This window comes from Accipiter gentilis, chromosome 30 (assembly GCF_929443795.1).
Source record: "Accipiter gentilis chromosome 30, bAccGen1.1, whole genome shotgun sequence".
Lineage (NCBI taxonomy): Eukaryota > Metazoa > Chordata > Aves > Accipitriformes > Accipitridae > Astur > Astur gentilis.
This window is the reverse complement of record NC_064909.1, coordinates 11,390,148-11,407,999: the sequence shown is the minus strand read 5'-3', so window position 1 is coordinate 11,407,999 and position 17,852 is coordinate 11,390,148. Positions and strand designations below refer to the sequence as shown.

Below are 17,852 nucleotides of genomic sequence, written 5' to 3'. Positions count from 1 at the left end.
GAGTATCCTGAAGAAGTAGCATTTAACAAGAATGCTGAAAATATTTCTTACATGATTAAAAGTTTCAAAGAGTGAGTTATTTTTTTAAAAATCTTTAACTGACCGTATCCTCAATCCCAACTGAAAAGCATGAACTATGCATAACAACAAAGCCAATTCTAGTGTTCTGCAGTTTCAGAAAATCTTGCATGTGATAACACAAATATAATGTGTAATCCTGTGGAACAGAATATGATGACGTGTGCTGTCATTTGCAGGATCTGGAACCTAATTGAGTATAGGTGGAGGTAGGCAGCCTACACTTTTTTTATACTTAGAAGAAAATGCAACAAGCAGAAAGAAGCAGCCCCACCCTGCCAGGCACTGAAAACTATTACTGTGACTGTATGTGTTATGTGAGTTTGATTGTCTCATGTGTGAATGATAATGGAAACTGGAATACTCAGGGCGCCCTTATTCATAAGAGGTACAGTAATATACAGGAGCAGTAAGAGAAGCTTGTCTTTTACAGTTTCTCTATTGAGACACTGTTATTAACGCCCCCACCCCACCCAACTAAATATGTACTAAATATCATCATGTAATGAAATAATGAAATAATAAAGTATTGTCTTACTGAGCAAATAATTCTGTCTTCGGTTTTTTTCTAACTAAACTGTTTTTTTCAGTCATGACATTTAAATAGTCTAAACAAAACCTCTATTGGAAGGGGGATTTGGATGTACTGTCTACAGATGAAAAGACTTAATACAGTTTGAAAAAATTGCCCTTTTCTCTTGACTATAAAAGAGAGCAAACTACAGTATAGTGGTTTCCAAGAGAGAATGTATTTTATTTATTCCCAAAAGGATATTAGTCCATAAAACAAATTTGCAGCTTATTTTGCAGCTTTAGCTTTTATCAGCCTTTTTAAGGGTGTTGAATGATTACCCAGGAGATCACACAGCACGAGCTGCTGTGGAGTAAAGGAACTCTAATACAGAGAGCTCTGGGCAGAAAATGTATGTGAAGAGTTTTCTTAAACTTGTTTAAAAATCTGTCACATTTAATGTCTCTTTCACTGATTATTGACCTGAATTTTAGTGTCCTAATGTGAAAACAGTTTCCACTCTCCCCTCCTCTCTCACTTGCCTTAAAACCCGATACCTATAACAGAACTGAACTCACTTTTTTTTTCTGCCTTCATATAGATAGAAAGAGATGGACCAAGGTGATGGTGATGACTGGGAAAATGGCAAAGTAACTTGTGTGGAGGCACCACCACCTGTTTCCTTGGCTCTGGTGAAACTGGCCAAGGGAAGATCAGCCAAATATAAATCAACAACTCTTGTCTAGTCTTAGGGTTAGCAGAGCAAAGGGGACATAGTATGGCTGTCTCTCCCTTGGGCTTCTCCAAGGTCTTTTTGCTGCTTCATCATCTTGGGACCTGGCATCTGGAGTAATTTAAGATTCCCTCAAGGCTGGTGTTGCTTATGCCTGAGAATTGGACTTTTCCAGCTCAGGGCAAGTGGAGCGAAGTGTAGATTTCCCAGTATGTTTAGGTGTACCGTACATCCCACATTTCTCCCAGTCCAACACTCTTAGTCTGCAGCAATTAAAACATAGTGAAATTAGAATCTAAAGTACAAAGTTTTATTTGCCATTGTTGACTTTCTGTTATGACGAATAAGGGCAGTCTATATTGCAATGGGTAGCTTAACAGTATTTGCAGTAAGGAAAAAATTGCTTTGCATAACTTCTGAGATGTTCCGAGTCTTTGAATATTTGCATAATCTGACATTGGTATCCCTGCTATAAGTGAATGTCAGTGGGGAAATAGTATATCAAATGAAAAACAAGTTGATCGCAAGAGGTTTCACATGCAAAAGCCAAAGCATAAATTAATCCTAAAAGTACTCTACTGATGCTAGAGCGATTTACAGAATTGAAATGTGGCATTTGTGTGATACCAATGCTTTTAAATTTTTTGTTCTTTTTAATTAAAAAACAATTTAATTTACACATTTAATTAAATATTCTTTCTAGTTATTTTCAATTTTGTCCATCAGGCTGCTAAGAAAACGTGCTTTCTGTTATAATATTATTTTTTCTGCTATTTTGTTTCCTTTCACTGTTTTAATCTGAGGTTTTTTCTTTCTCCCGGTTTTTGTCTACATTCATTCTCCTTTATTCACAGTGTGTTATTTTTTTTTCAACTCCAAGTTGCCTTTGTGGACAAAAAATTATTAATTGATTTCTTTTTCAACAACAGCCTAGTTTCCTGTAAGTTAGAAGGTTGCATATTTTGTGCAGAAACCTATGAAACCAGTTATACATATCACTGAACTCTACAGCTCTGCAAGAATGGTTGTGTGAGTAAGTGTTGCAGGACCGAGTGCATGATGTGGTTATTACCAAACATTTTTATCCATTATTGTGTATGGATCAATATATATAAAAGCTCTTCAATTCTAAGCAGTTTTTATCAAAATTGGAATAGTATTCTGGCACTGAGATGTTAATGCTTATTTTTATAATGGGCACCTTTTTCGTAAGTTACTTTTTTTTATCAGGCTAATAGATTTTCCACTGTGTCTCAGGCTACTGAACTGTTTATGATTTTTTAATTATGTTACCCAAGAATCTTTTAAACAAAACCCTACTGTGCTTAACTGAAGTGTTAATGTATTTTGATCACTTCCTTGATTTGTTTTTGTTTATAGATGTCAGCACTGTAATTGTCATCCTGCAGGAGCCATTAGTGGGACTTGTCATCTTGTTACTGGACAGTGTGTTTGTAAACAATTTGTAACTGGCTTGAAATGTGACAACTGTGTTCCCGATGCTAGTAATTTGGATGTCCACAACCTATTTGGCTGCAGTAAAAGTAAGTGGATGTTAGGTCTTAAAAGCATGTCTCTCAGATTAATGTTTTTTCATTGATTTAGTGAGTATTAAATTAGGTCAGCAGTACTAAAACTGGATTTGAATTCCCCCCCCGCCCCCTATTTCTGGTCCCTGAAGTTTGGTGATTTTCATTCTGAGTATCTTAGGAGTGTTTTCTAGAGAGACGTACAGAGTGCTTCGTGTCATACACACAGCTTTTATACTTGCAGTCTAACCTAGGGGAGAAGTAACGGCCCATAATTCCCTTGCACTTCCCACCACATTCTTTGTAGCGACCAATGCAGAGTTCACCTCTTAGTCACACAAATGCAGTAGTATTTGTACAACTTGCAGCTTTCTAGCTGCCTTTCCTGCCATTGACAAGAGGCAGGAGACCTGCCTTCAGAAGGTCTGAAGAATGGAAAGTCTGTTGAAGACCTGCTCCTGGTGATTAATTCAAAATCTGCTCCTCGGTGCAATGTAGCTTTGCCTTTCTCCTCCTGGGGCTTTTTTTCAGTCAGTTTGGGAAAATATGCGATGTGGTATAACACAGAGTCATAAATTGGCATATGAGAGGCATGGCTAATGCTATGTTGAGGGTCAGATCATGAATTGTAATGAAACATATTGCAACGGAACATCTGCACTTCTGCCCTTGCAGTGAGTCTGGTTATGAAGAGATGTCACAATTTCAGCCTTTGTAATGATTAGTCAAAATTAAATGTTCAGATTTGCTCACCAGTGCACAGTCTCTAACCTGGCAGGAATTTTAAAGAAGGAGAGGGAAAAATATATGTAATAAGAAAACTAAATTTCCAAGTTGTCTTCAGGTCAGTGTTCAGAAACGGGTTTGAGGACATCATACCATCCAATGCCAAAATGTGTCGGAAGGACCTCAGCCAATTCTGAAAAAGTCACGTTACATTTTTGTGACACACCTTACTGCTGTAGGCAGTTAACAGCCCAGTCTTGGAAGTCATGTAACCAGTGAATGAGGAACTCTGCAGATGGTAATTGGTTATTTCTGTCGGCAGCCTAATTACTAATGGCTACACTGGTCCTACTGTGAGAGTTAGCTCAGGCAGCCATGTTGTGTGCAACTACAGGGTTAGACATTCCCAAGTAATCTCTGGAGTATGTTTCTGCATCCACCTTCAACAAAACACTTCTTTCTGTATTCTGTATAGGTATTTGCATGATATTCATCATTGTGGTATGTGCACACTACAGATTTGCAAGCAGAGGTGTACATGCACAAAGAGTTTGTTTACAAGGACAGACTGGTCTCACTTTGATTCCAGTTTGTATTTCATTGTAAATAGGTTTAAATTTCAAATAATATGCATGGGATAGGATGAAGAGACTGATTTGTTTCCAAAGATGATTTTTTTCCCTCAAAGTTTGGAAGTGTTTAGATACAGTTTTGTTCTGGTTTTCCCCATACTCTTCTGTAGAAGGCATAGTATATATTCCTTGTGCAGATAGTTGACTGGCTTGTTGTTTCTTTAAAAAATGTAGGATGTTTCAACTGAATGTATAATAATAATAATACATGGCACTTTTATGATGCTGTTCATCTTCGAAGTGCTTTACAAACATAAACCAACCTACTTATTTATGTTGGGATATACATTGGATAAAGGTCAATGGCAATTCAACTATAAAATTGATTAATAATAATATGACATAGATAAATAATATCATAGATTTTAGTTAGAAAAAAATACATCAGGCAGTATTCTAAATGACAAGCGGAGTCCTCTTCTGGACATAAATGATATAGCAATTGCAGTCTTTTGGTTATTCATACCAAAACATTTTAACTTGTTGCACAGATACAGAGCTTTGCCTAGCTTGGTATCTGTGGTTATTTTCATTGCAGAACAGTATTTTGTTGATACACACCATTACTGGTTATAAGTCTTTGCCACGGGAAGCAAACGTAAGTTGCTGTCACTGTCCAACTAACATTCTTCAAGGAAAAGACGTATTTTCAATTTTTCTGCCCAACAGTATCTTAGATGCTCCATAAAAAATTTGAGATATAGTACTTTGCTTTACACATCTAAAATGCAAAACAGCAGACGTGTGGGAGCAATATGCAATAGTGTGAGACTGAGAATGGAGAATGAAGGTTTTGCCAGTAAATTTCTATGATTGCTCAGGTCTTGTAGAGCATGTATGACATGGAGAGAAACTTTCAAAAATGCCAAAGGGATTTAGGAGCACTTTGATTCTCAAACTTTACTCCTGTAGACACTTTAGCATGCATTCACTTCGTAACTCAGCTGAACTCAAAACCTCTAGATTGGCAGCAAAACAACCTGTGCTTTCTAATGGGAGATGATGATTATGTGTTCTGTTCAATCCAATGAATTCTAGAAATATTTTCTGCTATTTCTTGGCTGAGAGACTGCAGTAGGAGCAGGGCTTTTCATTACCTTACTCTAAATAGCGAGCATCAACTCACATTTTAGATTTCTATTAAAAACCCTCATGTAACGTGACCCACTGATGTCGGTTTAAGTCTCTACAGCTATTACTTGTGTGGCCTGAGGTCCTCGTGTCGTTTCCTGTCTGCAACTTGGCTGAAAAGATTTTGGTAATTAACTTTTGGTGAATTGTATATATTAAGCAAATATCCCCATAATGAAGATGATGATAGTTTATCAACAGAAGGAGAAAAAAATAATGAAATGCCACATGTTTCTAATGTTGATATTTTCTTATAATGCTTACTATAAGGCAGAAAAACTTACCAGGTGGTTCTGGATCCAGCTCCAGGTAGCTTACTCCAAACGCTGATTTCTGTACTGTCCTCAGCTATTCTTATTCCTGGAGCAAAACGTTTTCCTCTAGATCCACACTCCCCTGCTTTTCCCTCTGTTGGTAAGGAGGGTAGGGAAGTGGCACAGTCTGCCTTTGAGTCAAGCTGTAGCAATTACTAGCTGCCAAAACAGACCAGTCTTTTTCCGTGCTAATGCAGGGTGTACTGAGGGTCAGAGAGGTGTGCTTTCCTTAGTATAACAAGCTGGCTGGAGATCTTGCAGCAGGATATGGACTCATGCTCTGACTTGAATAATATCATAAGTACAGAATCATAGAATCATTTAGGTTCAAAAAGACCTTTAAGATCATCAAGTCCAACCATAAAACCATATGTTTATGTGCAGAGGTATGTATATATTTACTTGCATGTATCTATGCATATAAAGTTTAATTTCTGAGTAATAGCCATCATCTTAGAAAGGATCATGGTCATACAGCTGAATTGCAAGAGACACATAGGAGGGACTTTGCTCTTTCCGAAAACGTGAGACTTTTGGCTTGTGAACTTCAGGTTTTCTCTTTATTGATACTGGTGCAATTAAGTAGCACATTTTCCAAAGTTAATGGAGGTGATAGCAGAGTAGTATTTTGGTAAATAAGAATCTCAAGCTGATTTCTTAAAATGTTAGACACCTCGCTCTCATTGATTTAAATTTCATTGGAAACAAATGGAAGTGAATTGCTTGAATAACCTTCAAAATTTGCCCCTTTATGTTTTTTGTCATTTGATTAAGTAGGCTTATTGTAATGCTTCAGTAAAATTTGTAGTTAGTTGGACTTTCCATTTCCATTCTATTAGAGGAAGTTATGCCTGGCCTATGCTAAAATGGAATGAATCCTCTGAAAAAATAAATTATAATTGAACTATAGACTTCAATAATGTGACCAGATAAACATGTTCCCATTTTATAGAGATCTTGAAGTAAATAAAAAAAAAAAAAAAAAAGTATTTGGAAAACTGTGGTGTACTTGCTTTAATTCAGGGGGGGAAAGAGGGATTAAGTTTATTTGTCACTTTTTTAACTGTACAAATTTATTTCATATACTTGCATAAAAAGCTTTGTTGGAGAGCATTTGGATGGATCAGTTTAGTCTATTAATGTCTTGCCTGGGTGACTGCATGTTTACTCAACAGTTTTTCTTTGCAGAAAACTTTGCAGTTACTTTGCATTTTTATTTAAACTTGTGTGATTATTGATTACCTTCATTTTTATATCCTCTGGTTTTGTGTATGTTTTAGCTCCATTCCAGCAACCTCCTCCTACAGGAGAAGTTCTCAATTCCTCTGTTATCAGTCTTTCATGGAATTCCCCTGACTCTCCAAATTCTAACAGGCTTACTTACCAGCTGTATAGGGATGAGGCTGAAATTTATAGGACTGAAGACTACCACCCTTACAGTAAGTATTTCTAGTAAGATGACATCAAAGATTTTGTGTTTGTGTGTGTGTACGTATCTATATATATATGCAATTTTTCTTAATTATTTCTTGTTTCTGTCATTATCATTCTCTGTGATTTTGAATATATTATTCTATTTTCCTTCAGTGAGTTATTGTTCTGTGTTATTAATTTTGCTTGAAAGAAATGAATACCCCAGTCTAAAATCTGGCAAACTGAGTCACCCAAAATGGCTGATAATTTTTTACTTTTTAATCTGAAAAACTTTAGAATTGACTCACCAAAAAAGCATTCCCTGCAAATATACACAGGCTCCAAAATCTAAAAGAGGCAAAGTCTCAGGTGAAGAACTAGGGTGAATAGAAGAGACCATAATGTGCTTAAACTCCTTTTTTCATCCTCCCTGTTTTAAACTGTTAACAGATTAGGAAAGCTTTTTGTGGCCTCTAACTTTTAGCACCTTCTGTTAAGCTATCAGTGTAGCTCCTGGTTTGCCTTTAGCAGCACCACTTCTCTCATGTTGAGGCTTGCAAAGGGATCCTCAGAAGGCAGTCCTCAAGGATTCGACACTCTGTCCTAGCTGGAAAGGCCATTTTGTGTTCCTATTGATCCTCTTATCAAAGAAAAGGAGATGGATTTGGATACTGGGTTTATGTATACGTGGCACACAGTGATTTTGTTAAGATGGGTGTGGTTTGATGCCACTGAGTAATTTCTGTTCTAGCAACTTCAGTTTGTTGCATTTTCATACAAATGCAGCATTAATATTTTGCAGAAGTTGAGTCTTTCTAATTATTGTCATGTATCCTGGAGGGAAAAATAAAAGACTATTGTTCAGTGCAAGCACAGATCCTTTGGAGTGCACCTGACGTTTTTATGTTCTGGTGCATGCTGCTGTGTTACAGTTTATTACTCTGTGGCTTATGCTGTGAATTTGGACACTCCACAGTACATACCATGAGGAAAGATAGGCGACCCCATGTAAGCATGGGATTAAGTGATTGAGAAGAGAGAAAGAAACATTGCAAAATTTTAGAGCGCTAATAGAAAATACTCCAATTCCTTAATTTGGCTTAAAAGCCTAATTTTAGTAAGAATATAAATTCATTTCAAAAGAAAAGCTCTGTTGTCATGAATTTGTGCTTAGGAATGTACTTGAAACTGAGTGCGTTGTTGAGGATGTTATTTCATGACTGTACCTACATACTTTGTAGACAGTGAAAAATTCTGAATGTATTTAGCTGGATAACAAGACATTAGCATGTTTCTATTTAACAAAAAATTATTTTGTAAAAACATAGAATTGGTTTCAAAAGGTGCTTCCTGGCAAAAACGATTTCCTGGCCATCCCCCTAATTAATGATGTGAAATCATCTGCTGGTGTTTGACTAGCAAGAACACATTGTTAATGCTGTCAGAACTTGTGGTAATGTTACTTTCTTCTCAGTATAGTGTGAAATTTGTAATGCTTATGAAATGCCCCGAGAGTGCAACTGGATGAACATTATCTTATGACTAAATGTGAGTTTTATAGAAACATTGAACTTCCCAAGGAAAATTAAGAACAATAATCTAAATTGGCCTGGTGATCTGGCTGATAGTATTGCAGAATGCTCAGTTAAAACAATGTTTTCCTAACTGCTCTGGGAAACAAGGGCTCAGAAGGTACCAATCCTTGTCTCAAGGATAAAAGGAAATACTTGCTCTAAAATGTGAAAAAATGGCAAAAGTTACTTACAATTCTAACTCCAAATCATGTTGGTTCTAATTTTTTATAAATGTAGCTCAATATTTGGTGGAGTTGTTCACCTGAGGAATGTAGAAACTTCTACATTTTGGCATTATCCAATTTTATCTGGCCTATATTCCTGTTGCAATAAAGTTGCTATCTGGTGATCAGGTGTTCATCAGTACTGAATGAACTTTCTCGTAATGTTGAGATGGGGCTGGTTACTTTTCTGGTAGACAATATCAGCATTCTGGGTGATCTGCCTCTTCTGATCCCTGTACTTGAAAAGGGGAAAGTAACGTGCTTGCTGTCAACATTAGACCTGGGGCCCTAGGGTCTGGGTTGGTCCTAGAGTCCCCGTCCATTCCAGAGGCTGGGTTTTGCGGCTTGGTTGGTTGTAGAGCTAGGGTGGTATTGGTGAGGTGGTTTGTAGAGCAGGTATGAGTTCTGGAGTTGGCGGTTTGGTAGGGAGGCAGTTCTAGATCATGTTCTAGCTGGCTTGTTGTTTCAGGGCAGTTTCTTGGTTCCAGAGCAGGTTCTAGCTTGCTTAGTGGGTCTAGGTCGTGGTCTAGCTCTGGTTGGTTCTAGATCACATTCAGGCTTGCTTGATGGGTCTAGATCAGGTTCCAGGTCAGCATGTGGTTCTAGAGCAGGGATGGGTTCCGGGGGGGGGGGGGGGGGCAGGGTGAGGTCGTAGAATCTAGTTCAGGGGGTACTCCTGTTTTGTCATCTCATGAGGATTTGTGGTACTTGCTGCTGATGATAGCAGTCTCACTGTGGGTTTTTTATTTCTTATTTTCTTTTTTTTTTCCTTGCATGCTTTTTTTTCTTCTCTGTGGCTCTTTTGAATTGAAGACCCACAGGGTGGTGATCCTGTCATCCCATAAAGTGCAGCTTTCCCAGGTTTCTAGCACACTGACTTGTGCTGTATCTGTGGCCATTCTTTTCTCTGGAGACAAAATCGGAAACTGGACACATGGCAAGTTCCTACTTGCCAGTGTCCTTCACAGCAACTGGTTGTCATGCTCCTGCTCCAAGGATTCTTGCCAGCCTGTCCAAGAGTCTTGTCTAACACTTGTCAAATTGGCTTTGGTACCCACTCTTGTGCCCAGAAGCGCTTCACATAGCACAGGTGTGTCCAAGCAGCTCAGAAAGGGCTTAACAATTCTACAGTACACTGGAGTACTTGCACCCACAGTTGTGAACGGCATGCTAACCCAAAAGCTGAAGAATAAAGAGCTGAATCTTGCTGTCAGGACTGAAGTCTGCCGTATCGCTTGCCTGCTCACTACTAATGCACAAGGATGTTGCAATAACCATTGCTGCTGCTGGGTTGCCTGAAGTACCAGGGTTTGAAAGGCAGGAAGATGAGATTACCCACGCTCCTTATTACTAGACTCCAGGGATAAGTTTGTGATTGCTCTAGGTAGTTGAAGCACTGTAGGCAATTACTGGGCTGACACTGCTGCTTTTGTACTACAATGTCAAGGGCTGAATATCTAGCAATACTCATAATTTTGTGGTGGTCTTCTTTAAGTTGTACTCAGGGCTGGCTTGCCAGTGCAGACATACAGAGAGGACTTAGAAATAGCTGTGTCCTCTCCATTTGCTTTGAAAAAGTTTAAGAGTGTCTGTGCTCTGGCATGTAATATATTACTCTATGTTCACTATTTCTTAAGGCAAAACCATGTATGGTGGTATGGTTGTACATAAATTCATATTGTGCTGTGATGACTAAGATGTGTAACTGCTTCTGGGATATACCCAGGAGCTATTCATAGTCATTGCTGCTAAAAAGCTATCTAGAGTAATGGCAAGTAGTGGGTGAAAAAGGTAAATACAGGTTTTGGATATACCTTTTTAATAATTTGCACTTCTGTTTCACTTTTCATCGAACACCAAATGCTTTACAAATGAACTGTTAAGCACTATTTTAGAAATGGGGAAGTGAAAGCACAGAAAGATGAAATATTTGGTCTTACACTATGAAATGAATCAAAAACAAAGGTGTGAAAATTTACAGAATGGTTTGGGGTTTTTTTCTAAATCAGATCCGCTATTATTGATGCTGATTTACATTTGAAATAATTATTTCCAAGCCAAGGAGGAATAAGAAGATGATTGTATTAATCTTGTTCATAATTAAAGCAGGAACTAGGAGACATTCAGTGGAAAAAAATATTTTTCTAGTGATGCCAATGTGCAGGTGAAGAAGAGAATAGGGGAGGAGGTTTTTTCCTGTTTAAAAAAAATGTTGAGAAGTTACAACGTTCATAATGATCTCAAGAAGAGCATGCAAATGGGCATAAATATATTACGGCTTGGATTAGGGCTGGAAAGCCTTTTTAAGTATGCAAATTAAGATTATTTTTAATGTGTTAAACTGATACAATTGTCTTCTCACCTGTTTGTTTTAGGTGTTCAGACCTTCACTGATAGCATGTTATCTCCATATACCTTCTATTCCTATTATGTCCAAGCCAGCAACGTTCATGGTTTTACAAGAAGTGCCTCAGTGACATACAGAACAAAATCTGGGACGCCTACAGGAAGCTTGCATTTAAATCCTGTCTTTCCTGTTAGTCACCGTTCTGTTTTACTTTACTGGACAAGCCTCTCCAATGAATCTGGGCCCATAGAGAAATACATTTTGACATGTACTAGCTTGGTTGATCTTCAGTCTTGTGGTCAGTATGAAGGCTTAAAAACTTCAGCAATTATTTGGAATCTCATTCCATTTACAAAGTATGTTTTTTCTGTGCAAGCTTGTACTAGTGGAGGCTGCTTAAAGAGCCAGCCAGTAACAGTAATTACTGCACAAGCCCCTCCAGAAGGGCTACATCCACCGATGATAGAAACCATCAGCTCTACAGAACTGGCTGTGGAATGGTCACCACCTGAGAAACCAAATGGTAGGACATTGTATTTACTTTTGTAAGTCAAAGATTTTGCAAAGAAAAAGCAGCGTTTTCTCAAATCTGGTTAGAATATCCTTATCCATGCAACATAAACTGAGAGTGAAGTAAGGCATTGTCTTAATTTGCCTGTCTGCCACTAAACGTATCCTCAGAGTCTGTGTTTTGTTCTTTTGGAGTCCAGAACTCCAACTGAATGTGTTAGGTCCAGGTTTTAGCCCTTAGCGGCATCTGCTGCAGCAAAAAAAATCACATTTATAATTAAACATTTACAGTAAAATTAATTTTTCCCTAATTTGCCAGATCGGCTAGTTCAGACAGATGTGGTGATATTGCCTGACAAAGAATAAATAAGCAGATAACAGTTATGGAAAGAAAAAAAAATCTAAGAATTAACAGAGAAGTCTGTTTTTAAAACCATCCGTCATGTGTAGTAACTAATTCTATTACCAGTATAACTTTGTTAGGGATTAGGCGATTGCCAAGAGTTGCTGATCTAACTTGCGTAATAGTATTTTAGGTTTTTGAAACTGAGAAAGCAGCTGTTGTAGGATACTTTTGTGATGCCACAGATTTTACTGGTAAACACTTTATCTTCTAATGTATGTGCAATGGAGTTTTGTGAACTTGCACTTACATGCACAAGTATTTGTGCATGAGAAAACAAGTATTTTGATCTGCTCACAAAATGGGCATCTGTGTATGGGGAGCTCAGCTTTCTCTTTGAACGTCTCATTTGCCAGCTATTACCAGATTAGACAGGAGGAACGCCTGCACAAGAGTGCCTGTACGTATTTAAGAGGGGCAGTTCCTACAATGCAGGTCATGATAGTTGCTGTTAGCACTTGTCCCTCAACCTGTAGCATATACTCTTCATAGTTTACTCTGTAGCCATTACATACATGTAATTGCCAGCACAGGCAGATATAAGCAATACTCTCATGTTTCTTTTGACGTCTGGTCAGATTTCCTGCTCTTTCCAATGATAAAGAGAGAAGCTGTTTCTCCCAAGCAACCTCTCCAGTTCTGTGCATGAATACAGCCCCAAATATATACATTATATGGTAATTAACTATCTCCTGCCTTTGCTATGTTACATCTTTTCCATTTGGGAAATCTCCAGTCAGCTCTCTTACAGTCTGTCCTTACAGTTAAACTGCTTCCACGATCCAGCTTAGGTCATGTATCACTTCATACCACAATACTGAAGTTTGGGGTTTTTTTCCCCAAAGCGGTGAGACCTTCCTGCGTACGTAATAGGTTTACGTTGATGGAAAACTGACACATGCACATATCTCCTATCCAGTAGTGTGTTCTAAAAGGTTAGCATTAAACTGTCACTCAAAAATTCCCTACCTATTGCGTAAGAAAAATAACAATACCCTCCCTCTCCCCAACATTTAAATATCCCCTTGAAAGTCAGAGGCCTGAAGTAATTTCCAGTAACATTTGATCAGAAATTTAGGATACCATCTTCCAGTGAGGGCAGTAGAACTCATACTGTAATCCAGCCATTTGTTCTCAAATCCCAAAACTGCATGGAGGGAAAAATCAACAGTGTAATGCAAGAAATACCAAAGCAAGCATTTGGATGAAAGTAGCAGAAATGAGGAAAACTTCTAATGCCGTGTTTTCTATGATATTGATTGATTGATTGATTCTTAGCTCATTAAATATATTGGTGTTGGGATTTTAGTAGAACTCCAGAAATCGTTTAAATGCACTAATTTTTCTGGCTTGCTTTTTTCTCTAGGCATAATTATAAGATATGAACTTTATATGAGAAAAAAATTTAAACCAGCTGGGAATTTTCTTCCTCCAGAAATTCGTATTTTCCAAAGCAGTGGATGGCTCAGTCCTCAACCACTTATGGAGTCTCCTAATGAAAATGCCCTGGCTCCACCACAGACCAGTACCACAGTCACTGATCTGGAGCCATTCACAGAGTATGAATTTTATGTTCTAGCAATAAACATGGCAGGTAGCATATCTTCAGACTGGATATCAGGACAAACAGGAGAGGCTGGTAAGTATTGGTTTGAATTTGATACAAATGAAAGGAAAAACTAAATTAGAATGCATTCTTAATTTTTTTTTCAATAGAATGTGTCTAGTGATGATTCAAATAGGGACACATTCTCATTTTTAAACTAATTAAAGATAGGTCAGATTATCTCAGAATTTAGCGTGTTAAGCAAAACCCATTTTCTTCACCATAAAATCATATTGTTGAAGAAAATAATCCCTGTCAATTAAACTAAAATTTCCAAACTACACGATTGAAAAATCTACCAAGCAGCGTTCAAATTCTCCCCTGTTTCCCTGGTTGTTATATGTGTTCTTTAAAGGGAGAAAACATGAAAAAAGATTGGTTTTGTCACAAATGTTTTAACAGTTGGTGTGAATCAGCAATGTCATCCAAGAAGGTACATATATACAGAAAGGAGGTTCTAATGAGTTTTCCTGAACATTGACTGTTTAGAAAGCAATTTTTTTTAAGAACTTGAGAAGGTTACCTTTTCAGGAGTATAGTGCTTGAAACTTTTCATATGCTTTTATGGAAGCCAAGTGTTATAATATGGACCACTTTTTTCAGAAGTTTAACCAGTTCACAGTGCCTCTTATTATGACCCTTCTGTTCAGATTTTCAAAAGGGCTTGCCACTTGACATATTATTTGAAATAACAGCTATTTATTTCAGTGCTTTCATTAGAGATCTAAGGTTTTTTAGGCTGATAGAGCCTATGTTTTGCAATTAAACATCTCTGTTACATCCCTGATGCTTTTGTTTGCTGTTAGCTTGAAAATCATGTCCTCAGTCGTTTGCTCCTGCAAAACAGCAGGCTAAACTAATTCCCCTTTCAAAATGAGTCTTTGTGCTTATCTGTTCTTAAATACTATATGTTATAAAAGTGTTAAATTGTATTTGGGAAGAGGTCCATTAGTGTGGTTGTTTGTACGTAGCAGAAGTGCTATGAGTTGGTATGCTATTATTACAGAGTAATCAGGTGGGGATTTAACTGCAGTGCAAACAATCCTTTTACAGATTTACTATGGAAGACAGGGGAACTGTTTTGTAAGAAGTGAGAGACATGTTAATTTCAAACTGGCCTAGCAAACAAAATTGCTTTTAAGATGCTGAAGTATTGAACACTTTTTGCTTTTATCAGTTTTTTCCCAGGTTGCATGAAGTTCTTCTTCAAGACCTATTCATTTGTATGTACTTTCCTACCTGCTACAGGGGTTAGGACTTTAGTGTTTGGTATTTCTTTGAAGACATAGCCAGAGTTTTATTCTGCGTTCATGGCCAGAGTAGAAAACAGGAGAATGATGGGTGAGGTACTTCTTATGTAATATCAAAATAATATGAAAATTCCAGTTAGACTTTGAAAATAAGGTTAAAAAAAGAATAAAAACAAAAAGACTGTCTGAAATGGTATTTTACAAATACAATGAGAAAGCTTGCATGACGCACATTGTTCACTTATTTTATGAATGTTGTTATATTAATCTTTTTTCAGCCCCAGTGTTCATGCCATCTCCATCAGTATTCCCTCTTTCACCATATTCCCTCAATGTATCATGGGAAAAACCTGGAGATAATTTAGCAAGAGGAAAAGTGATGGGATACAGCATCAGTTTGATGACAGAACAAAGGTTCTTGCCACCATTTTCTCAGGTATTGTTGGTTACATTAAGTTTTTCCTATCAGTTTATCTTATGTGCTCTGTAATGTTATACACTACTTCTGGGTTTTAAGTTGTATTACTGAGCTGACTTGTTTTCAGTAGTGGGTGAGATTCAAAATTATTAGGGATGGGATTGAGCAACAACACTTAAATTACCTTGATCTTTGCGTGTTCTGATTCTGTATTATTGCTATATTTGCTGATATATTTAAAGCCGTGTTGTTTTGTAGGAATGTACATTTTCATTAAGAAAGGTACCTGTCTGGCTTCCTGGATAATGGACAAATCTTTGAAGTGGGGAAACCTAAAATAGCAGAAAACCAACTTTATAAAGTCTAAATATGCGATTTTAAAATACTGTTGTGATTTTTTGAGTGACTGGGTTTGGCAAACAAATACCGTGGCAGTAGTAGTAAGCTAAAAGCTTAGGAATGAGCAAAGAAATATGATAGGTAATCAGAATGTGGGAGTGGATCTGGTGCTCTGCTATTGTGTTTCTCATTTAAGAGCTGGTTTTGTCTTTCAGTGGTACCACAGATGGGCCTCAGTTTATTTGTCTATGAAGTGGGGATACTATTGCTCCTGGAGCTGTTGTAACAATACATAAATGTAAATTACTTGTGGTCTCAGGCTTGCAAGATTTTTCATCTAAATAAACATCTGATAAAGAAGTTACTGAAAATACATTTTATTCGGTTGTACTCTCTCTGATAGCTTAAAGTAATGTTAAAGTAAAGCAGATTCAAATGTCTGTAGGTATTGGTTATTTCCCCTCCCTCCTTATACCTGCTAATCATGTCACTCATTCAATGGTGGTCAGATTTCACCACTTAATAGTGTCATCTTCGTCATCTGGATTGTAGCTGCACTGTTTGTAGTGATAACCGCACCACCACACATTTTATGAGGCAATAACTTTGTTTCCTCATTTATCCACTCAGGAACTGGCTTATTACCTCATAAAACAGTGTGATGGGAAGTATTATCACCTAAATCCTAGCTTGTTCAGATTCTCTAAAATATTCTCCCTCGATCTTTGCAGGCTTTTCCACATCTAAATGAAGGAATCTGCAAATTCAGACACAAGCTTCTTATTAGTGAGCATGCCATCAATTAATAGGAATGAAAATATTATTAACCAGCTGTTCTCTTCCAATCTGTTTGCTTTGCAGGTTTTGCATATAGCTGAGGCTCATGAGCTATCCTATGTAGCGACAGGATTAAAACCTTACAGGACGTACAACTTTACTGTTACTCTCTGCAATCAAATTGGTTGTGTAACCAGTGAGCCAAGCATGGGGCAAACCTTGGCAGCTGGTAAGGAAACGATCTGTATCAAAATGCAAAGCTGACACACAGTTTACTAATGAATACCATTAAGATGATCATAGTTTGATGCACAGTGACAGGGGTAGGTGTTGTATTAATACAAAGTGACTTGCTTAATTGTTATTTGTTTATCTTGACAGATTAAAACCAAAATGTTTTCCATGAAAGTTTAAGGTACACTATTATGGCAATAGGATTTGTGTACTGCTCTCTCAATTGCAGGTTATGTATGGACATGTATATTTTTGTTCCTGTTTATTTAAATGGTAAATGTACAGAAATGCGGCTGAACCCATTCATTCGTTTATGATGCTAAGAAGTTGTTAATTTGTTGTTCGGGTTTTTTAGCATGTGTGTCATGTTTGCATGACATGGCATGTAAAATGCACATGCTGTGCCAATGCCTTTCTTAAGCCATGAAAGAGGAGTTGCATGGTTTTTGTATTACACTATGTACATATGTTAGAGTTTATTTGTGTGTCTAAATCAGAAGCAACATACATGCTTTGGGTCTGCTTTTTTGCAAATGTTTATTTATTTAGCCCCTGATATTTATGAGTTTTTGCTTTGTAGATATGTATACTCAGACTTTCCTATGGAAACAATACTTAGACTCCATATATGTGTCTGTGCACCTTAATAAATGTTGAGTCTTCAAGTTAATTTAAACCACGTGTGTCATGGATTTCAAAGGTACTAACTTTCTACAAATTTAGGGGAAATAACCATCAGTATAGAACAGAGATGGAGAATGCCTGTATTTACTTTAAAGAACAGACTGGCATGAACTCACTTCTTAGACATCAGAAGATCAAGAGGGTCTTAAGAGAGAAATTGTTAGGAAAAATCAGCTTCACAGGTCTCTCTATTCATGGAATGAGGTAGTCAGTACAGCTCTTTAATACTATAAATAAAAGCTCAAAATCCATGCTATGTGACATACTGGTGGTCACCTGCAGAGAGCTGACTGCTTAACAGTGTGGTTTCCTTTGGTATAGGCATTTAAAACACATTAATTACTTCCAAAATGTTAGCATTTTTAGTTAAGCAATTAGTGGTGTTGTCATATGGATGTTGTGATTATGATCTTTGAAAT

General features: G+C 37.3%; 1 protein-coding gene across 4 annotated transcripts in view; it reads left to right on the top strand.

Moving 5' to 3' along the window:
• USH2A (usherin) overlaps positions 1–17,852 on the top strand; it is a 394,090-nt gene that overhangs the window by 80,663 nt on the left and 295,575 nt on the right. For all 4 annotated transcript variants that reach the window (XM_049833600.1, XM_049833601.1, XM_049833602.1 and 1 more), the window contains exons 15-20: positions 2,703–2,866; positions 6,935–7,093; positions 11,241–11,735; positions 13,492–13,764; positions 15,260–15,417; positions 16,600–16,744. In XM_049833600.1, the coding sequence (XP_049689557.1) occupies positions 2,703–2,866; positions 6,935–7,093; positions 11,241–11,735; positions 13,492–13,764; positions 15,260–15,417; positions 16,600–16,744 (1,394 nt within the window). The remainder of the gene's footprint in view (positions 1–2,702; positions 2,867–6,934; positions 7,094–11,240; positions 11,736–13,491; positions 13,765–15,259; positions 15,418–16,599; positions 16,745–17,852) is intronic.